Raw genomic sequence first — 23,156 nt, 5'->3', positions numbered from 1 at the left:
AAGATGATATTCAATAGTTGTTTTGCCAACAGGGCAAGCACATGAAGTGGGTGGAATGATAGCATCCAATTCGTCCCAATAAGACTTCAACTGAGAATAATAAGCTGAAATAGTCTGGTGCTCCTGAGTAAGGGCAGAAATCTTTTTCTTCAGCTGATAAATGTAGGTAGCGTTAGACGTAGCAAAACGCTCCTTCAAATTCTTCCAAAGATCAAAAGCAGAAGTCGAACGTCTCGTGCTACGTCGGATTTCCTCGCTGACAGAATTGGATATCCAAGCAGCCACCATGGTGTCACAACGGGTCCATGCATGAAGTTGCGCAGGATCCGTCGGTTTAGGGAACGACCCATCGATAAAACCTTGCTTATTTTTAATGATAAGAGCATCGTGCATATTGTGAGCCCATTCAGCATAGTCTGGACCGGTAAGAACGGGATTAACACCAACGGAAGTGGCATTGTCCGAAGGATGCACATAATAAGCCTCACATATTTGAAGAGGAGGAGTAGTGTCTGTCATCGGTGGAGTGTCATCTGAATTCGAGTTCAGATCACTGATGTTGGCAGATTGTCCAGAAGTCATTGTTCTGTAAAGAATAGAAGAAAATAATCTATTTTAAAATCAACGTCACAATAATATATAAGGGACGGTTCAGAATTTGCACAACTAACAGAAGTGTTGGCGAGGAATAAAAGGGACAGTATATGTTGTCTCAAATAAATAGTCCAAACAGAAGTGTTGGGAAGTAAAGGAGACAGTCCAGAATGTCACCAACAGAAGTGTTGGGAAGTGAAAAGGACAGTATACTGTCACAAATAGTCCAAACAGTTATGTACTGTTGGAAAAAGAAAAAAAACGTCACAAAAGAAGTCAGATGGTTGGGTCGGTCAAGGACAGAATTAGGTCGGTCAAAGTTGACTGACTTTTAGTCAAGTCAATAGAGTCGGGGTTAATTACGAGTGGACCTGGTCAAAGTCAAAGGTCGGTGAAAAAGTCCGGTCAATGGGGCAAGACGGGAGTCAATTAGATTTGACTCCGTCACCTGATTCGGGATATTGCCGCCGGCTAAATTAGGGTTCCGGTAGGTTGTTTTAACCAGCCGAATTTAGGGTTTCTTTAAAACCAATAGGTAAGTCGTAATCAACCTAGGGAAAAAGCTAATCAAAGGGAGAGGAGTTCGAATCGAGTGAGTTCGTCCACCAACAGTGATCAAGTGTGAGGATTTGTAGAGAGAGAAAGTTCTCTGGAACTGTTGCTCTCGGCCAGTAGGAAAATTGAAAGTTCTCGTGATGAATTTCCGACGAGAAGAGGGTCCAGGTGTGTATTGGTGGAGGTCTTGTCGTCTGAAGAGGTGAATCACACTATTCCGGCGGGAAATCCGAAACCCTAAAGGGTAAGGTCGTCGGAGAAGACAACAGGAAGTCGGGAACCGAAAATTTGTTTTTGGTTCCGATTTGGGTCGTGTTGAGTTATGTTCTGGTTTTAAAATTAGGTCTATTCCGGTTTTAAAATTGTTATGTTCTGGTATGGGAACATACCGGATTAGGTCTATTCTAGTATTGGATGAATCCGGATTAGGGCTAATCTTGTTCCAGAACAGAACAGAATGTGTCTTTAACCTGTTCCGGAACAGAACATAATGTGTTTTAACCTAAAATTGGTTAAAAATTGTCGCAAAAAATTCAAAAAAAAATTCGAAAAAATTGGAAAAAATAATAATAAAAAAAATTGTAACTGACCTTTGAAGATGATGTAAAGATTAAAATAATAAGAATCCGTAGAGCTCCTTGAATAAAAGCCGAAGAAACCAATAATCTTTATGAAAAACTCCAGGAAATATTAATTGTGCTCTAATACCATAATAAATTGAAGGAGACACAAGAGATATAATTATCAAAGGTAATTTCATTGATAGACTTGGGTACATATTTATAGAGATTACAATAGGGTTTGTAGAGAAATAATAAATAAGGAAATATTACAAAGAGGAAACAATTAAAATTACAATTGCTATATTATGTATTTCTTTCTATCTTGGGGAGATATCTTCTAGATATCTTCCTTTTCTTCAATATACTTCAATAATGCCCTATTTCCTTATTATATAGATTTTGTCTCAGGTTCTGTCTTTTCTCAAATTATACTTCCCATGATTTTGACAGTGATATTGTGGCATCGATTATTTGGTAACCATACCAATTATCAAGCAGCTCCTGTGTCAAAATCTGATGGAAAAAAAAAATAGATCTTTATAAAGAAAATTTTCAGTCCTAATGATTTAAGTAATGCACTCAACAAAATCTGATGATGAACAAATAGATATTATTTATCTGGATGTGTCGATATCTCTCTTCAGTTTCACAAAATTTCCATTCCTACAAAGCTACTCTTTGCTCTAGTTCAGGATACGTGCAGCAAAATAACAAAAATGTGAACAAAAATTACCCGTTGGTGTAGTATAATTAATAACGAACATCAACTAACACAACCACGAAAACCAGACATGATAGTCAGTCTTCTTTTATCACCGTCGGGTACCTAAGGATAACGCAAAAATATATCGTAAGAGAAGAACCGATAGTGGGTCTAGTATTATTCCATAAAACCCGTACCACCTTGGCAGGTCTTCTCTTTTGATTGCTTTACTTTCTCTTTCTTGTCTTCAGTCTTCATTGTTGGCTCTTCTTTCTCTTCCGCATTTGTACTTTTATCACTCTCTTGTGCTTTACTCTTCTTCTTTTTCTTCCCCTCACTATGATTCCCATCGGCAACATTATCAGCATTTTCAATACTCCTGTTCATAACAAACAAATAATTCAGAGCAAGCTATTTTTTATACCAGAGGAAGTTCTCACTAAAACTACATTAAATAAACAGAGCAATGCCAGTAGAGGATAAGGAAAGATCGATAAGTTCCTCGCTGTGTTCTTGTTGGAAGGTCCACTCCACTCGGCCAAACCGAGTGGACTTGGTCCAAATAGGAATCCTACTACAACTAGGATTCCTTAGGTATTAGGATTATAGTTTAGATTAGTTTAGGATTAGTTTAGATAAGTTTTGATAAGTTTAAACTCTTCATCATGTAAACCTATATAAAGGGGTTCAATCATAATGTAATACACAAGTTGTAGTGTTAATAAACAAGGTATTTACCTATCTCTCTATCTCTCTCTCACACAACAACAACAAGCTCACCGATCTTCATCTCTCGGCTTCAACCGAGATAGTCATCATCAACCCTCGGTTATAACCGAGAGCTCAGCTCATCTCTCTCTCTCTCTCGGTTATACCCGAGCTTCATCACTCTCGGCCTCACCGAGAGTTGTTACATACTCACTCGGTTATAGCCGAGACTATCAACTCCTTCAATCTTCCTCTCGGTCATCAACCGAGAAGGTCATCACCTTCACCTACACTCGGTCATACTCGAGTGAATTAAACAATCAAAGGTTTAACCTTTTCACATGGTATAAGAGCCTTCAAATTTTTTTTTTTTTCTTGAATCATGACTACTCCCGAAGCTTCTGAAACTTCTCAAGTTCATGCTACCATTAATAGTGGACTGTTTGAGGTTCACCACTCGGATTCTCCCACCACGATGCCTTCAGCAACTACTCTCACACCGGAGCAATACCAATCTATAATTGCCTTATTGGAACAAAACAAACAGCCCACATCTTCCCATGTTACCACTAAAGACCCTCACGTCAATCTTACAGGTAAGTATTATTCTTCTTTTCATCCTCCTTGGGTTATTGATTCCGGTGCCGCTAAACACATATGTTCGGTTTTATCACGTTTTTCTTCATATTCTCTTGCTCCTCCGGATTTATTTGTTAGACTACCCGATGGATCAAGAGTTAAGGTTCACCATATTGGTTCGGTCTATTTTTCCAATAGATTTTATTTACAAGATGTGCTTCATATTCCATCTTTTCAATTTAATCTCATATCTATATCTCAAATTTCTAAATCTCTTCGTTGTACCGTCTTATTTGACGATGACTTATGTCTTTTTCAAGACCGAACAACGAAGATGGAGATTGGGCATGGTAGTCTCCATGATGATCTTTACTTCCTCCGCACGGAGCGTCAAATTTTTTCCGTTTCAAATTTATTTCAAGATAAACCTAGTCATGAGTCTTTTTCTTTATGGCATTGCCGTTTAGGCCATCCATCTTTCTCTCGTTTTCAATTTTTTAATTCTAGACTTCCATGCATGAATTTTAAATTCTCATCAAATAAAGTGCCGTGCGATATATGTCCGCTTTCTAAGCAATGTCGATTGCCTTTTCCTTCTAGCACTACTTCTTCCACTCATATATTTGAGTTAGTTCATGCCGATATATGGGGTCCCTTTCCGGTTCCCTCAACCTCCGGGTGTCGTTATTTTTTGACCCTTGTTGACGATTTTTCTCGTTGTACTTGGATATTCCTTCTAAGTTCTAAATCGGACTCCACCATGAAAATTAGGAATTTTTCTAATTATGTTCATACACAATTTAACTGTGTGATAAAAACAATTAGATCAGACAATGGTTCTGAGTTCATGAATCATTCCCTCCAAAGTTGGTTTCTTGAAAAAGGAATCACCCATCAACGTAGTTGCACTTATACACCTCAACAAAACGGTGTTGTTGAGCGAAAACATCGCCATATTCTTGAAGTCGCTAGATCTTTACGACTTCAAGCTCACCTCCCTCTTTCGTTTTGGGGAGAATGCGTTCTAACCGCCGTCTATCTCATTAATAAATTACCCACACCAATCCTTGATGGGAAATCCCCTCATGAAATCCTCATGGGTGCTCCTCCGAATCTTTCACACTTACGTGTATTCGGATGCCTTTGCTATGCCCGTATCCCTTTGGTCAAAACCAAGATGGACGCCCGGTCCTCCGCCGGCATTTTTCTTGGCTACCCAAGTGGACAAAAGGGTTACCGTATCTACGACATCTCTACTCAACGTATTTTCATCTCACGAGACGTTACATTCTTCGAGAGCCGCTTTCCTATGGCTTCTCCACCTCCGGCACAAGCTCCTCTCGCCGACCCGTCTCCATCCCTCTCTATTGATGATGACGGAACCTTTGATTTTCCGGTGAATACCGAGCCTCCTCCCGATTCACCGTCCGACAGCAGCAGGTTCACCGAAGAACCCACTGTCCCTGTCGTCCCGATTTTGGATACTGTTTCAGGGGTGCCTCCAGACACCCCTGGTAACACACCTTCGGGGGTGCCGACAGAAAACCATTCTTTCCCTTCGGGGGTGCCTACAGATATCTCTACCGAGCTCCCTGATTCAGGGGTGCCGACAGAACCCCCTGTCACCACTCCCGGTTCGGGCTCTTCTCTTCCACCGCCCGCGACCGGTGTTCCCACTTCCGGCGCTCCCGACGTTGACTCCGGCAGACCGGTTCGGTCTCGTCAACCACCTAGTCATCTCAAAGACTATGTTTGCTCCAACACCACTACCGTCAAGTATCCACTTGAAAACTATTTTTCTATAAATTCCTTTTCAACTTCTCATCAACAATTTCTTTCCTCGGTCTTGTCCTCGACCGAACCCACTTCCTTCACCCAAGCAATGAAATCTTCTCATTGGAAGGAGGCCATGGCTAAGGAAATTTCGGCCTTGGAAGAAAACAAAACTTGGACTCTCACTAACTTACCACCCGGCAAGAAGCCTATTGGTTGTAAGTGGGTGTATAAAATAAAGTTCAAGCCCGATGGCTCCATAGAACGCTATAAAGCTCGCTTAGTGGCTAAAGGCTATACTCAAATAGAGGGGTTGGACTACAATGATACTTTTGCTCCGGTTGCTAAACTAGTAACCGTTCGAGTTCTTCTATCTCTCGCCGCCATTAAAGGCTGGTCTCTCCATCAGTTGGACGTTAACAATGCCTTCCTCCAAGGCGACCTCCATGAGGAGGTTTACATGAAACTTCCCCCCGGGTTTTCATCTAAGGGGGAGTCTCAAGTATGCCGCCTTCATAAATCTCTTTATGGTCTAAAACAAGCATCCCGTCAGTGGTTTTCCAAATTTTCCTCCGTTCTAATTGAACGTGGTTTCTCTCAATCTAAGAGTGATTATTCGCTTTTTACCTTTCGTTCCTCCTCCACTCAGATTTATGTTCTAGTCTATGTGGATGACATCATTATCACAGGAAATAATGATCATGCTATTTCCAAGTTAAAATCATTCCTAAATAATGCTTTCTCGCTAAAGGATTTAGGACGTCTCCAGTACTTTCTTGGTATTGAAGTTTCTCGTTCGTCACAAGGCATTTTTTTATGTCAAAGAAAATATGCACTTGATATTTTAAAAGATTCTGGACTGACCGCTGCACGTCCCTCTGAATTCCCTATGGAACAAAAACTTCGACTTAGTCCCACTGACGGTACACCATTGTCAGATCCGTCAGTTTACCGTCGCCTAATTGGCCGGCTTCTCTACTTAACAGTTACACGGCCAGATATCGCTTTTGCTGTGAATAACCTCAGTCAATTCATGCAAACACCCAGTCAAGTACACCTAGACGCCGCCCATCGCGTACTACGATACTTGAAAGGTACCCTTGATAAAGGAGTATTTTTATCCGCAAACAGCTCTCTCCATATTACAGGTTACTGTGATTCAGATTGGCTGGTTGTCCTTCGACCCGTAGATCAACTACAGGATATTTTACAATGTTGGGATCTAGTCCACTTTCATGGAAATCAAAGAAGCAACCCACCGTTGCCAAGTCTTCGGCAGAAGCAGAATATCGAGCTTTAGCCATCCTCACATGCGAATTACAATGGCTTAAGTATTTATTACTTGACTTTGGAATTGATCACTCAGATCCGATGACAGTTTATTGCGACAACAAAGCCGCTCTCCACATTGCTGATAATCCAGTTTTTCACGAACGTACCAAACACATTGAGATAGATTGCCACATCGTTCGTGAAAAGATTAAAGACAACGTCATTGCCACACGCTTCACCAGTACAGAAAATCAGTTAGCGGATATCTTCACAAAGCCACTTGGGGCAGAACCGTTCAAGAACATTATTGGCAAGTTAGGCGTTACTTCCATTCCCGCTCTAACTTGAGGGGGAGTGTTGGAAGGTCCACTCCACTCGGCCAAACCGAGTGGACTTGGTCCAAATAGGAATCCTACTACAACTAGGATTCCTTAGGTATTAGGATTATAGTTTAGATTAGTTTAGGATTAGTTTAGATAAGTTTTGATAAGTTTAAACTCTTCATCATGTAAACCTATATAAAGGGGTTCAATCATAATGTAATACACAAGTTGTAGTGTTAATAAACAAGGTATTTACCTATCTCTCTATCTCTCTCTCACACAACAACAACAAGCTCACCGATCTTCATCTCTCGGCTTCAACCGAGATAGTCATCATCAACCCTCGGTTATAACCGAGAGCTCAGCTCATCTCTCTCTCTCTCTCGGTTATACCCGAGCTTCATCACTCTCGGCCTCACCGAGAGTTGTTACATACTCACTCGGTTATAGCCGAGACTATCAACTCCTTCAATCTTCCTCTCGGTCATCAACCGAGAAGGTCATCACCTTCACCTACACTCGGTCATACTCGAGTGAATTAAACAATCAAAGGTTTAACCTTTTCACAGTTCTCATGAAAGATTAAAATAATAATAACAATAATAAAAAAAATAAAAATAAAAAGTTGATCTACGCCGGGATCCTCTTGGGCCCATCCCCGAATATTCATACATTTCAAGTTCCCTTACTATTGTTCGTTCTCTTGGTTCTTACAGCGGAAATGAGAAGAGATAAACAGAGATCAGCAAGCTGCTCGAGCAGCAAATCTGTATTTTTCTTTTCAAACAAATATAGATTTGGGTCGACTGATCTATAAATATATTGTAGATTACTCCCTCCGTCTCAAAATGAATGACCTAATTTCCTTTTTGGGTTGTCCCATTTCTGAAAACAAAGGATCGCTCTTTTCAATAATACCCCTTACTATAAATTTAATGACAACTTTATTTTAAAAGTAAGTTAAACTTTTTCATTGAATGGTAAAAAAGTAAAATAGGATACAACTGGAAAAATCATCGTATATTTTAAAGTCAAACTCTGATTAATGATGTCCCCTTAAAAAGTTGGGTTTTCAAAATAGGTCATTCATTTTGGGACAGAGGGAGTACTACATATATAAATATGTATATATAAGGATACCATGGATAAGGACACTCCCGAGTATTTGACAGACTCGGACATGAAATAAACATCACTTCTTACTTGTCATTGTGTCTTTCCTCCTTGAGTGCATCTTCAACTGGCTCCTGATCCATTTTATCAATCATTTCCACCATTGGCTTGACTTCATCAGCATCAGATTTTTTCTCCTTAGACTTTTCTTTCTTTTTCTTCTTTGGCTTTACATCACTCTCACGCTTAACCTCAGTTGGTGTCATGGAACTATCTTTAGACTGTTCAGGTACCTTGCTTCTACAAATAAAATAAGAGCCGTGTTACCACAAGTCTAAAACATAAGCTCCATGAAAAGCAGAAGAGGAGGATAGCTCAATCAGAAGCAGAGACCATCTAGCATTACATACTATAGAGGGCTTAGATTAATCTCTGAAACTCACGTCATCAAAGGTAGCAATAGCATTTATTTTTTGTTCTAGTCAGACCTGAAATCTTACTAGAGCGAATCGCCTCAAGCCAGATTTTACAGTGTTTGTTTGTTTGTTTGTCTGACTCGTCTGTAAGGGTAACTCCAGTTGATTTATAGACCATTTGAGTGGGACAATTCAAATGCAGACAAGCCATACGAGTCGAATTCAAACAATGAAAAGAATACCATCTAAGAAGAGTAAAACCCAAATACAAAGCTTCCTATCCTTTGGTCACATAACATCTTCGCAAAGCTTTCAATCCTTGTTCACAACTAAGATTAAGACCTAAGAACAAACACAAAGGTTTAACTTGCTATCAATTGTATGAACTTTATATATAATATCTTCTCCATGACTTCCTCTCCTTTGTTCACAACTAAAAGCAATCACAAGGGTTTAACTTGCTATCAAATGTATCATGAGTTTTGATGTGTTGTAGTGAACTTCAACGGTTTTATCAAAGACGATATATGTGCAATATCAATAGCTCATTTTAGTCTATAGCACTAAATGACCATAAGCTACAAATTATACGATTTCAATTTAACGAATGAAAAATTGCTAAGTAATATCTTACTCTTCTGCCTTGTCATCTAGAACAATTGTTTCCAGTTTCCTTTTTTTGCATGTGTCCTGATCACCATTGTCTTCTACATTCTTCTTGCTTTTCTTAGTTGATTTCTTTTCAGATTTACCTTGTTCATTGGTCTTAGTAGTATCCTTCTTCTTGGTTATAGAAGAAATGGGTAGACTGTCATCATCTTCGCTTGTTAAAACAGTGCTACTTGCATTACCGTTGACAGCAACTTGCTTTTCATCGTCACTCTCTGAATCACTTATTATGTACTTCTTCCTAAGATGTTTACGCCTTCCATTTGCTTTAACATTTGCAGATTTCTCATCATCTAGCATCTCCTCAATTTCAACTGAACCAAAAAGCACGAATCATGAATTGATGTCTCAATAAGATAATAACAAAAGTGGGTAGTTAGTCAAGGGTGGTGTCATTAAGTATTATACCTGCACTCTTACGATTCGATGAAGGTGGGAACATTTCAAGATCACCATCGTCTATGAAATCAGAATCATAATCTTCCTCAGTATCAAATGACCGGTCAGTATCACTTTGAGCAATATCTTCCCCATAAGACTCACTTAAAACTAAATTAAGCAAAACAAACTAACATAACAAAGTTCAAAATAAAAATGTATTAACGAAAAATCTATAAAAGTATCAAAGGATACGAGTCGTCATCATGTCCACGAATAGGACTTCCATTGTAGAAACCAGTAAGGTGTACTGTTCGAGGGCCAAGAACTGAAAAAACTACATCTTCTTCTTCCTCAAATTCAAGGGCCAGATGACAAGATTCAGTCTTGTCTGGCAATAATGCACATAAGAGAACTGGACTCTTATTTCCTATATTACACTGAACTATGCTCTTCTGTGTTTGTGACCCATTACCCAGAGTTGCCTGCAATATAAAATCTTACTTCCTATCAAAACCCACACTACAAACATGGAGTATTATATATACAAGTAGAGAGAGAGAGAGAGAGAGAGAGAGAGATTTGAAGTGTTGATACGAACCTGAGAGATGTGAAGTCTTCCTCTCTGCTGATCAAATCGATGAGTGAAAGGTTTTCCAGGTTTTACTTCTGTTCCTGAGAACAAAAAGAAAATCAGATAACTTTCTTAGAATCAAGATTAAAACTTTGAGGTAAAGAATGAAATTCAGAACAAACCCCAGAAAGCCATTTTCTTCCTTCGTTAGAATGACTGGGTCTGGAAAAAATTTGAAACCCCTCCTCTTGCGGGAGAAAACAAGGGTATGTGAATAGGTTTTTAATTTGGTTTCGAAGTTTCCAGAGAGGTTTTTGAGGAGACAGAGAGTCTGCTGTGACGTCATTGACGTTTGGGATCTACGAGGCAAAGTATAGATCATCATCAACCCCCGCCAACCTTCTTGCATGCATGGAGTGCCTTCCCGAGAAGATGACTAACAAGGATTGGGTAGATTTCAGCCAAAGACTACTGCGAACACGCCACCAACCCCATTGCATTCACTTCACGTAGATAAGTTGCAATTTGTCCTTTTGATTTGAGTGTAGTTTGGCTTTATTATTTTGGCTTTTTCCTCTCTCTCTCTCTATCTCTCTCTATCTCCACTCGTCTTTTCTTTCTGTTTAATGACTGTCTTTCATTACTAGTGGAGTAGCAGAGGCGTAGACAGGATTTAGAGTAAACCCGGGCTGAAAATCAGTGTTCAAGAAAAAATATCTTTTGTATTAAGAATTCAAAAAAAATATGAAAATGGTGACACATATTGTCATAGTCCGACGAGATTACGACATCATTCAAACTAGACAAACTACATGGAAATATTAGATAGTTATAGCTGGAACTGAAATTGTATATCCATAACAAGAGAACTTTTAAAATTTAGTATAAGAAAAAATAAGAAAAATCGTCGGATACCTCATTTTCCTGTAAACAAAAAAGTTCATATAATTATATTGGATATGTGTAAAAAGAAGAATTACTTTAGAAAAGATTTGTGTTAGCTTCAAATAAGATTTAATCTAATTTCTAAGAAAAAAAAATACGTACATACATAAATTATCCCAAACCAAACGCACCCTTATATTCAATAAAATAATAAGTTTCTGATTCAAAGAAGAAGAATGGTGGGACCGGAACTCCTCAATGCTATTAGCAATGACAGGTATTTGATCAGTTCAACCAAACCAAACACATGATATAAGGTAGGTTTTCTCTAGGATGTTAGTGGGTTGACCCGGGCTGCAGCCCGGCTCAGCCCACTAACAGCTCCGCCTCTGTGGAGTAGAATGTTTTCTTTAAATTTCTCTCTCTAGAATGTCAATCGTCTTCTCCGACGTGAGCGAGTAGACAGCTCTGGTGTAGTCCCAAACTGAAACAATTCAATAGATACCGTAAAACAGGATGGTTGTATACCAATCCCTTGTATTATATTTATACTACTAGGGTTTACAATTAAACGGAAACTTTACATAGTAAGGGATATACATAAAGGAAAGACTTGATATACAAGAAATGTAAGAATATCTCAAAGGATATTCCCAAGATTGTTACTTGGGTGAGACTCTAACCGAGTCCCACCGGTTCACTGTCATTACCCTCCCGCAAATTGAACGCCGGACTGGACTGGAGATTCAATTTGGGACAAAGATCCAGGAAACGCCAATGAGAAAGACTTTTGGTGAGAATGTCGGCCAACTGATCCTGTGACGGAACAAACTTGATAAGAAGAGAACCATCCGCCACCTTTTCTCTAACGAAGTGGTAATCCAAAGCAATGTGCTTAGATTTGCCATGAAACACCGGGTTTGCAGTCATCTGAATCGTACTTTTGTTGTCACAAAAAATTCGAGCAGGTGAAGTTAGAGAGATACCAAGTTCCATTAGAACAAAACCTATCCACGTCAAGTCAGCAGCCGTAGCAGCAACAGCTCGATATTCAGCTTCAGAGCTCGAGCGAGAGACTGTGGGCTGCTTCTTCGCACTCCAAGCAATTAAATTTGAGCCCAGAAAAATAGAAAAACCTGTAGTGGAGCGACGAGTGTCAGGACACCCAGCCCAATCAGCATCAGAGTACGCCAAAAGAGAAGTACTAGAAGAATCCTTATAAATTTGTAAACCAAGATGAATAGTGCCCTTGAGATAGCGAAGAATTCGTTTCACCGCTTGAAAGTGATCCTGAGTCGGGGCATGCATAAACTGACATGCCATGTTAACGGAGAATGCAAGATCTGGTCTGGTTAACGTGATATACTGAAGAGAACCAACAATCTTACGGTATAAGGTGGGATCACTGAAGGGAGCCCCACTTGCAGTAAGATGGCAGCCAGAAGACAAAGGAGTCGGTGACGGTTTTACCCCATCCATGTTGAGAAACTTAAGAATATCCAGCGCATACTTAGACTGTGTAAGTAAAAGACCCTTCTCATTCGGAGTTGCCTCAATACCCAAAAAGTAATGCAAAGAGCCCAAATTCTTCATATCAAATTCTGAGTTTAGAGAGGATATAATATCGGAGATGACAGAAGAATTCCCACCAGTAAGTATAATATCGTCAACGTACAAAAGTAAGTAAACAAATCCAGCAGCGGTAGATAGAATAAACAAAGATGTATCAGACTTGCTTGTCTTAAAACCAAGACGAGTGAGATAAGTGCTGAAACGATCATACCAAGCACGGGGCGCCTGCTTGAGGCCATATAGAGCTTTCTTAAGGCGACAGACATATTCCGGGTAGGATGGGTCAGTAAAACCAGGCGGCTGAGCCATATAGACCTCCTCCTGCAATTCCCCGTGAAGAAACGCATTCTTCACATCCAACTGAAACATAGGCCAACTATTGGAAACTGCGAGTGAAAGAATGATACGAATGGTAGTGGGTTTGACAACAGGGCTGAAAGTTTCATCAAAGTCAAGTCCCGGTTTTTGGGTAAAACCCTGAGCCACCAAGCGAGCCTTATATCGATCAATAGTCCCGTCAGATTTCAGTTTCGTCCGATAAATCCATTTACAACCAACGACATTCATAGAGGGGGTGCGAGGAACAAGTGTCCAAGTGTCCTGTCTACGAAGAGCTGCCATCTCCTCTTCCATGGCCAACTGCCAATGAGGAGAGATAGAAGCCAAACGATAACCTCGTGGATCCTTAATAGCCGAAAGTGCAGCAAAGAAACAAGAACCAACATCACCAAAAATAGTAGAATCTCGAGGAGGAATGGGGTAACGACATAATAGCTGTGAAGTAAGATAAGACTGATCCACCATAGGAGACGTTTCGTCCAGCAACTGTTGCACATCACGATATCCCCGTGGGCCATGAGTTGGTGAGGACAGAGCCTGCGAAGATGACTCAGCAGTGGGTTGCACAGATGAAGGCACCGAGACCGAGCCAGACCTGGTAGACGAGGCAGTAAAAGTCGAACTACATCCGGACTGAACCGGGGAAGATACAGACAATGGAAACAACGGACCAGGTGTCCGAGGAGAGGGCGGGTCTGGTCCACGCCCCTGAGGAACGTATTCTGGTTGTGGAGTGATCGGGTTAGTATCTGAATCCAGCCCTAAATTATCAGCAGCTAAGGGTAGTGGAGCTAAATTGGGACTCTCAAACCTGGCCAAGTCGGGTAGCGGGACAGACGAGTCAAGGTGAACTGTCCGAGACGGTGATGTCGTCTCAACTGAGGCAGATGGTGGAGTCGGATCTGGTTGTAAGGCCAAATCTGGTAAATCAGTAAAGCTTAAGAGGTCTGTGGAGGTGGAGGAAACATTACCAGTGTGAAACGGGAAAACAGACTCATCAAAAACTACATGACGGGAGATATAGACACGCCCCGTAGAGCGATCAAGACATTTGAAACCCTTGTGGTGAGGGCTATAACCTATAAAGACACATGGAAGACTACGAGGCGACAATTTGTTAGAAGCATAAGGACGTAGGTAAGGAAAACAAAGACAACCAAAAGTACGTAACATTGAATAAGAGGGAGACTTACCGAATAGAGTGGAGAACGGAGAGGCATCCTGGAGAACCGGCGTAGGCATGCGGTTAATGAGATAAACAGCAGTCTGAAAGGCATCCACCCAAAAGGAGGACGGAAGTTTACTATGAAAGAGGAGACTGAGACCAGTTTCTGTGATATGTCGATGCTTTCGCTCAACTCTAGCATTTTGAGCCGGAGTGTAGGGACAAGACAAACGTCGAACAATACCACATTTATTTAAAAGAGTTAAAAAGTTAGAGCTTAAAAACTCAGTTCCTCCATCGAGTTGAAGAGTTTTAATAGTAGCAGCAAACTGATTTTCAACTAACGATTTAAAACTAATGAAGACAGATAAAAAATCAGATTTTAAACGAAGAGGGTAGAACCAACAAAATCTACTGAAGTCATCAACAAAAATAATGTAATATTTAAAACCATGAGAAGACAGAACTGGTGCGGGGCCCCATACATCAATATGAATAAGTTCAAGAGGTGAATCCGCACGTTTTTCATTTAAATTAAACTGAAGACGATGACTTTTACTCATTTGACAAGGAGTACAAGTCATCGGACTAGACTTAGACGAAAACTGAATTAAACATTGTTTTTCTAAAAGTTCTAAAATGCGAGAAGAGATATGCCCTAAACGTGAATGCCAAACTTCTGGAGGTGCCTTGAGAGAGATGGAGGTTGAACTGAATAAGGAGGAGTGGTGTGAAGAGTCTAATACGTAAAGATTGCCGCATCTACTGCCGGTTCCCAGTGTCCTTCCGTTCGCCTGAAATAACACAAAACCAGTCTTAGAGAAGAGAATGAAACAGTCCAAGTCATTAGTTAAACGACTAATGGACAACAAATTTTTATTGAGCGACGGAACAAGAAGAACATTAGGTAAAGTAATGGTTCTATGGGAAGTAGTAAGAGTGAGAGTCCCTTCGTGAGAGATAGAGAGAGGAGAACCATCACCAATTTTGACATGACTCTGACCAGTATAAGGAGTAATATGAGTGAACATACCAGAAGAAGAAGACATGTGGTTAGAAGCACCACTGTCCGCATACCAGGCTGGGTCTCGGGGATCGGTAACTTGAAGTGCAGTTAGAGCTGTTGTAACATCTTCCGAGACCGTGTGCTCAGCCACATGGGCTTCACTAGAAGACGGACGACGAGCAACAGTAGCAGGGCGAGAGGAGTCTCGTTGTGGGCGACCAATCAAATCATAACATCGGTCGGCAGTATGACCGTTACGTCCACACCATTGGCAGAGATACGGAGGACCTACGGGTTTGGCCGAACCCGAGTCCCTCCTATCAACAGTTAAAGGGGGTCGAAACTTTGGTTGTTGTCGTCGATCACGATTTGGAGATTGAGACCGATATGTAGACTGTTGTCTCGGATTTTGAGAGCGGTTAGAAGTCCGAGATGTTTGAGAGTAATACGCACCTTCAATGATTGGTTGAGAGGATCGAAACGATGTCCGAAGTGCTTCCTGTGACTGGAGCATAGGTAGAAGTTCCTTGAATGTCGGGAGACGACTCTTAGATAGTATAGATTCAGCAAGAGAGGCATAGTCGGGTCCCAACCCTTTGAGAAAATAGAAAACCTTCTTCGGGTCTGATAAAGGTTCTCCGATAGCTGCAAGTGATTCAAGATGTGTACGAAAGGTGCGAGAGAAGTCAGTAATAGAGGCAGTACCTTTTCGTAGATTCTGAATTTCTTCTTGAAGCTGCAGAGAACGAGTAACACTAGGATTGGCATAAGTCTGAGCCAAGTGAGACCAGACCTCAGCTGCATTTGTAATTCCCATGATTTCTGTCATGGCTTCCGGAGTTAACGAGCTGTAAAGAATCGAGTACACAAGTCGATCCGTTTTTCTCCAAGATTCATATATAGGGTTGATAGCAAGAGACCCGTCAGTTGTCTGAATAGTTGGAGAAGGGGGAATAACCGAGCTGTCAATATAGGGCAGCAATTGTTGACTTTCCAATAGGGATAGTAATTGTGGTTTCCATAGGAGATAGTTGTCGGATGACAACTTAAGACTGATCATGGAACTGATTTGCGGGAAGGATACCATAGTGGGTGTAGGAGATGAAGAAGAACCAGTCGACATAGTCGATTCAACAGGAGTAGTCATACTGAGAAATAATAAACAAGAGATACGAATACCGATAAAAATAATACCAAACCCCAAACAACAAGTACAAGATGAGTACTTGAAACCAGACAAACAACTGATATTAGCGATCGGAGAAGACAACCGATATTAAAGATCGGAAAAAAAACCACAATACTTTATGTAAAATAGTTACGGCTCTAATACCATGAAACAATTCAATAGATACCGTAAAACAGGATGGTTGTATACCAATCCCTTGTATTATATTTATACTACTAGGGTTTACAATTAAACGGAAACTTTACATAATAAGGGATATACATAAAGGAAAGACTTGATATACAAGAAATGTAAGAATATCTCAAAGGATATTCCCAAGATTGTTACTTGGGTGAGACTCTAACCGAGTCCCACCGGTTCACTGTCATTACAAACCAATACCCTTTCACGCAAGACCATTATGCTATCTTGGCGTCTCTTCTTCCCTCTATTCTATTTATATTAATCTAATACTATGAAATCTTCATTCACCCCCTTGCTATTTTCCTTAACTGCTATCATCTTCATACACTCTCTTACTTCCTCACTTTCTTTTATCTCCATGGCCACCCATTTTGCGCTCTCTCCTCGCGGAAGGTTATCTCTCAAATACTCCAAACCTTCAACCAATCAAGAACTCCAGACTACCAATCAGGGATTTGTAGCACGATGGTGTTGTCCATATGAGGCTTCTTTGGCTCAACTCAAGAGACTTCTCTTCCCATAGTCTCGTTTCTTCAGAGATTGTGATTATTATCCTGTGGAAGGGACAATCAACACGTTTCTGATCAAACCAACAAGCCTATTCATTCTTAATGTCCTCTACTTTGGTAGGCCATGGATCTTACGGGGCATGATGCTTGTACTTAAACAAGTGGATTTCCTTCTGACTGAAGCAGTGGATGACTTGTACTTCGAACCTATGTGGTGCACGATGTACAAGCTACCACTTGCTATCCAAAACAAGGAAGATTTAGACATTATCTTTGAGCGGATGGGAAAGAATATTCAAGTCAGGCCTCGGAACCTAGGATTTGTCAACAACCAAATCATCCGAGTACATTTTCTGTAAGATGTTAGATCACCACTTCTTGCTGTCATCAATCCCATCTTTGTGCATAGAGATATGGAGATTAAGCTTAGTTATCAGAAGTTCACGGGTGCGATTTGCCAACAATGTAGAATAGTCGAGCATCCTCTTACTCGTTGTCCCTTGGAAAACCCCCATTCATCATCTGAGGAAGAGGAGGAGTCAAACCAGGACCCAATGGATACCACCATCATCATCTCTCCAGATCATGAATCAGAAGCACCTGTTCTTGTGGCACCACCACCTTCCCCAGTCCATCAACCAACCCCCCCTCACTTCATCTTTACTGCTTCAGGTAAGAAGACTAGAACCAGTCCTAGCCATCATTCCATTCGCTCTTCAGATCCATCAGAAGAATCTGTTCATTCTCACTCCATGTTCATTGACAACCAGGAAGCCCGCAAACTTCTGGACAAATCCATACTCCTAACTAAGAGTCTTGCTATTTCAACCGACAGGGAGATGGAAAGGGACTCACCACCACCGGAGTAGTCTACTGGCAGTTTCTTTTCTTGTTTTAGTGTGCTTGTTTTTCTTTAGTTTGTTGTTTGTGTTGTCGGGTTTGTTAGTTTATTTTTCAGGTTCCCCTTGGTACAAGCGCAAGAGGATCTTTCCTCCTGATCGTAGTGAGATTGGAGTTGATAGGTGGTCCTGCCTGCACAATGGTATAAGACATTGAGACAGGGACACCCTTTTGCTTTCTCTTACAAGTTGTACCACTTAGTGCATATTTTGTGTGATTAATGCTACTTTGAACTGTTCTTGGTCTACTTTATGTTTTTCGTCTTAGTCTTGTTGGTTTTGTCTCTTATTTCTCTTTGCTTTCATTTTGTTTAGTTTGGTGTTTCTGTTTTCTACCGTTAGGGTGGACTCTGAGGGTGCCTTCAGAGTTTGCTCCCTTTACTGTTGGGGTGAGCGCCCCTAGAGACCAGAACCATTAGATAGCCATACTTGTCCAGTTGCCGCTAGTTTTCCGTTGCACACAATGGATTCCACTATCACTGAGCTGTCGGTCCTGGCTTGGAACGTTAGAGGATGTGGCAATTTTCTTAATAGAAAACATCTTTGGAACCTTATTAGAGAACATAAACATGATATCATCTTCTTGTCTGAAACCAAATGCATGAACACTAATATCAATAGACTTCTGAATCTGCAAACAACCTATAATCAATTTACGGTTGAGCCCAACAATAAAGCTGGGGGGCTTGCTATTTCTGGACCCAAACCCTTACTATTGATATCCTTCATGCGGATAATAACATTATTCATGCTAAGGGCACTCACCCAGCTAGCAACATCAACTTTGTTATTTCCTGCTTTTATGGGTGTCCTTATAACAACAATCGCATGAAGCCCTGGAATCAAATTCAAAACTTAACTCCCAACGAAAACCTACCCTCGATGCTGATTGGAGATCTTAACACCATTCTTCATCCTGACGACAAACTAGGAGGAAAAGAAGCTTTTCCGACTCATGCTAAGCAGATCAAGTCCCTCATTAACCATTTGGGCCTTCATGAAATTGGTTATTGCGGGCCCCCGTTTACCTGGTCGGACTGAAAATTTACCGGTAAACTCATTCAAGAGAGACTTGATAGAGCCTTGACAATTTACCGGCAAACATCCGCCTTGGAGATCGTAATACTAAATATTTCCACTCCAAAGTTATTCATCGCAATAGGAAGAACCAAATCATGTCCATTAAGAAAGAGGACAATACATGGACCAATGACCACGAGGAGATTGCTAACATCTTCTCCTCCAATCTTCTTAACATTTCCACCTCCATGGGCTCGCAATTTCTGATGATATTCTCAACCTTTTCCCCCTCCAGATTTCTGATTCTCAAAACCATATGCTTACGAATACCCCTGATGAAGAAGATATTAGAAGCGCGGTTTTTTCTTTTAAAACCGATGCTGCCCCAGGTCCCGATGGCTATCCTTCTTTCTTTTATCAATCCAATTAGACCACAGTGAAGCCCGACGTGACAAAGCTAATCTTGAACTTCTTCCACACTTCTCAGCTCCCACCTATGGCTAATCATACCCACATTTGCTTTATCCCCAAAAATAAAACCCCCAAAACACTTTAGACTATAGACCAATTAGTCTGCTCAATACCACCTATAAAATCATCACTCAGATCCTCGCCAACCGGCTTAAAAGAAATCTACCAGATATCATCTCTCCGTTCCAAGCAGCTTATCTTCCTGGCAGACAAATCACGGACAATATCATTATAAGCCAGGAACTTACTCACTACTTCAGAATGGTGAAAGGTTCTAAAAGTTATTTTGGCCTTAAATTAGACATGTCCAAGGCTTTTGACACATTGAATGGACATTCCTTGAGACGATTATGGCCAGCCTTAGGTTTGACAATAGTTGGACCCAACTCATCCACTCGTTTCTTGCAACGTCTTCCATGGCGATCCTAATCAATGGTAGGCCTGGTCCTACTTTTAATGTCACTAGAGGAATTCGCCAGGGGGACCCACTATCTCATTTCCTTTTTACCCTGGCCATGGAAGGACTTTGCAGACTTCTGGAAAACAATAATCACCCTAATAACTTCAAGGGCTTTCCGATTCCTAAATCTAATATTACCATCAAGCATTTGTTGTTTGCAGATGATTGCATCATTTTTTGACAGAACTCTCCGGTTAACATTTCAAACCTGAAGAACATTCTTAGCACCTTTAGTAAAGCTTCGGGTCAGATGATTAACTATAACCAATCCACTATTTTCTTCTCTAAGAACACCCACCCGAAGTTTAAAAGAATGATAATCCGGAACTTGAAAGTCCATCAATCCTCCTTTCTTGATAAATACCTCGGAACTCACCTGTTTATCGGCGCTAACAAAAAGCAGGCATTTTCTTCCTTGCTTGCTCAAATTCAGAACAAACTCTCCAAGTGGCAAACCAAGCTTCTCTCTCAAGCTGGCCGCTCAGTTGTAATCTCAACCATTGCAGCGACTGTTCCCCGATACCAAATGCAATGCTTTGCCATACCTATAGGCATAAGCCAGCGCATTGAGACCATGCAACGGTCTTTCTGGTGGGGAAAATCCAAATCCATCCGCACTATCATTTGGTCCAAAATCTGTCTCCCTCGCAAACTTGGAGGTCTCGGCTTCAGAACCCCCGCCCTTGATAACCAAGCCTTCCTGAGTAAACTAGCCTGGAGAACCTTGAGGAATCCTGACACCCCTTGGGCGCAAATTCTCAAAGTTAAGTATTTTTCCAAGGATCCCATACCTAATAAAGCCAAATCCAATCATTCTTGGTTGTGGAAGTCCCTTGTTAAGCATTTTGATAAAGTTGTCAGTCTTATCTTCTGGGATGTTAATAAAGGTACTAACATTAACATTTGGAATGACTTCTGGATTCCAGATCACCCCCCGCCGATCGTAAACATTAATAATTGCAATTTAACCATGGTTTCTCAACTTATTGTTAATAACTCCTGGAATATGAATGTAATATCACAAATCTTTAACACTGATATATGTAATGCTATCCGCAGTATTAATTTGCAGGAATCACAAGAGGACACAATGATATGGACTCTGACAAAATCAAGAACTTCACTATACGATCTATGTACCATCATCTTCGAACTAGTAATTATGATTATGAAACGATAAAATGTAAATTTATATGGAATATTAACAATACTCCTCGAATCAAGCTTTTTCTTTGGAAATGTTGCACGAACAGTCTACCAGTGCGAAACAAGATAGGTAAATATATTGGTAATAATATAAACTATACCTACTGTGATAATGTGGAAACAATTTTACATGTTCTTATACAATTCGATTACGCGCGTACAATTTGGTTTCACTTTAATGTAAGGACGGACCATATCAACAGCATATGTGAATGGATAATTCAATGGAAATACATGGAAGGTGAAAAGGTAACTTTATTCGCTAAAATTTTATGGACAATTTGGAAAGCGAGATGTGATAAAACTTTTCCTCGAAAGACCAATCTCCCTTGCAGGTAATCAGCAATATTATAGGAACGATGACAAGCATTACTCGGCGAAAGAACGATATACAGGTTGACAAAACAAGTGAATGGACTCCACCAACGAGCCCTTTCATTAAAATCAATGTAGATGCTTTTTTTACATCTCTGAACGAACCAGAAGGTATTGGTTGTATCATGTATGATGACCAGTCAACCTTCATAGCAGCTCTAGCAGACACTATTCGAGGTCAGAACTCAGAAGAATGTGAATGGCAAGTGATCCTTTATGCTCTCCAATGGGCCGATAACCTGAAATTGCGGCAAATCGAAATAGAAAGACACAATCAAAACTTAATCAGGCATCTCAATGACCACTCCTCAGCAATTCAATGGCAATCAGGCAAGCACATCATCAACATCTCCAAGCTCAAAAATGGGTTCGGAGGTCTCATTTTCTCCTCTGCCCCGAGACTAGCCAATAAGGAAGCAGACAAACTAGCAAAATGGGGAAGGAAAAACCATCTCGACAAACGTGGCACTCGGTGCAAGCCCTTTTCTCTTCTCTTTTTCTGTAATTCTGTTATTCCCTCAACAAAAAAAAGGACTTAATTTGTATTTGGCCCTCATTTTTGTCCAGCTTCTCAAAATGGTCCTCTAGAAGGCAGTAACGTTTTGGTTAGTCAACTTAAATGGTTGATTTTTTACCTCCTTTATTTTCTCTCCTCTCTTTCCTATTTATTTTTGTTGGAAACGGAACGTCGACCGACCATCTGTCGGGGATCTACATCTAAAAAAGTAATAAAAACTTTCAAGATATTTTTGTTTATAACATACTAGGTATTGCCCGTGCCTTTGGCACGGAGAAACTTGTCTGATACATTACGCAATAAGCAAGTGCAAAGGTCTAGCACAATACACCCTTTAATACGATTTGAAGCTTCTTTAATACTTTTAAGTTAATTCGAAATTATTGTATATAATTTTTTTATGTGTGCAAGTCTGTCTAGTTTCATCAATCAACAATACTTCATTGTGGATTATAGACACACAAGTACTGATAGTTAATGTCAACGCTTTCACAAGATATAACTTCTTGGCAGGAAATCAACTCGAGAAGGATAACCCCGAACTGTAGATGTTGCTCTTGTTTATTAATTATTGCGAGATATAATACCCGTACACCATTAGGCTTTAGTAGTGAATCACAATTTCTCTTTTTTTCGTATATTTTTTTTTATCTACGATGGCAACGTCTTATCAATGATAACAAAGACCCCTATAACCCTATTGCCAAGTCCTCACCTTTTACATACTTAATTCTTCCTTGAACATGATTCATTCTTTGTTTTATTCATGTACAAATATTATTCATTTCTTTTTTTTTTTGTTGAAATATATTATTCATTTCTTACTTAATAGAAATACTTTTGAAATCTTTTCTTGTGGCTCTTTAAATATCTTTCACATTCTTTGTTTTATTCATGTACAAATATTATTCATTTCTTACTTAATAAAAATACTTTTGAAATCTTTTCTTGTGACTCTTAAAATATCTTTCACATCTCTCACATTTTTAGATGTATTCTTCTTGTTCTGAAAGACATAATCTTATTTAGGATGCCTCTATAGGCGCCTCCCATAACTGCTCTAGGGGCCTCCCTAAAGTGTTTGACTACAATAAATTTCTGACAGCTGTAGGGTCTTTCTATTGTTCATTTTATGGTCAG

General features: G+C 40.2%; 1 protein-coding gene across 1 annotated transcript; it reads right to left on the bottom strand.

Annotated features, from left to right (window-relative positions):
- Positions 1-2,431: 2,431 nt before the first annotated feature.
- On the bottom strand, positions 2,432-10,859 carry LOC147530706 (uncharacterized). Its single transcript, XM_086650684.1, has 7 exons — positions 10,403-10,859; positions 10,248-10,321; positions 9,902-10,131; positions 9,677-9,810; positions 9,234-9,582; positions 8,274-8,483; positions 2,432-2,794 (listed from the first exon to the last, which is right to left on the bottom strand). Exons 1-7 carry the CDS (start codon positions 10,413-10,415, stop codon positions 2,593-2,595), a joined length of 1,212 nt encoding a protein of 403 aa, XP_086506810.1. The 5' UTR covers positions 10,416-10,859; the 3' UTR covers positions 2,432-2,592.
- Positions 10,860-23,156: the final 12,297 nt, after the last annotated feature.

Source organism: Eschscholzia californica, unplaced genomic scaffold, assembly GCF_041429995.1.
Source record: "Eschscholzia californica isolate CP2 unplaced genomic scaffold, dmEscCali1.0.p SCAF_6, whole genome shotgun sequence".
NCBI classification, from domain to species: Eukaryota; Viridiplantae; Streptophyta; class Magnoliopsida; order Ranunculales; family Papaveraceae; genus Eschscholzia; species Eschscholzia californica.
This window is presented reverse-complemented; position numbering and strand designations above follow the sequence as displayed.

Bases quoted from the DNA above. Each gene is read 5' to 3' on its own strand.
- LOC147530706 (XM_086650684.1), bottom strand. The intron at 10,132-10,247 runs GTTCGTATCAAC...TTTATATTGCAG, and splicing joins GAAGACTTCACATCTCTCAG to GCAACTCTGGGTAATGGGTC. The intron at 2,795-8,273 runs GTAAGAAGTGAT...TGTTATGAACAG, and splicing joins GAGGAAAGACACAATGACAA to GAGTATTGAAAATGCTGATA.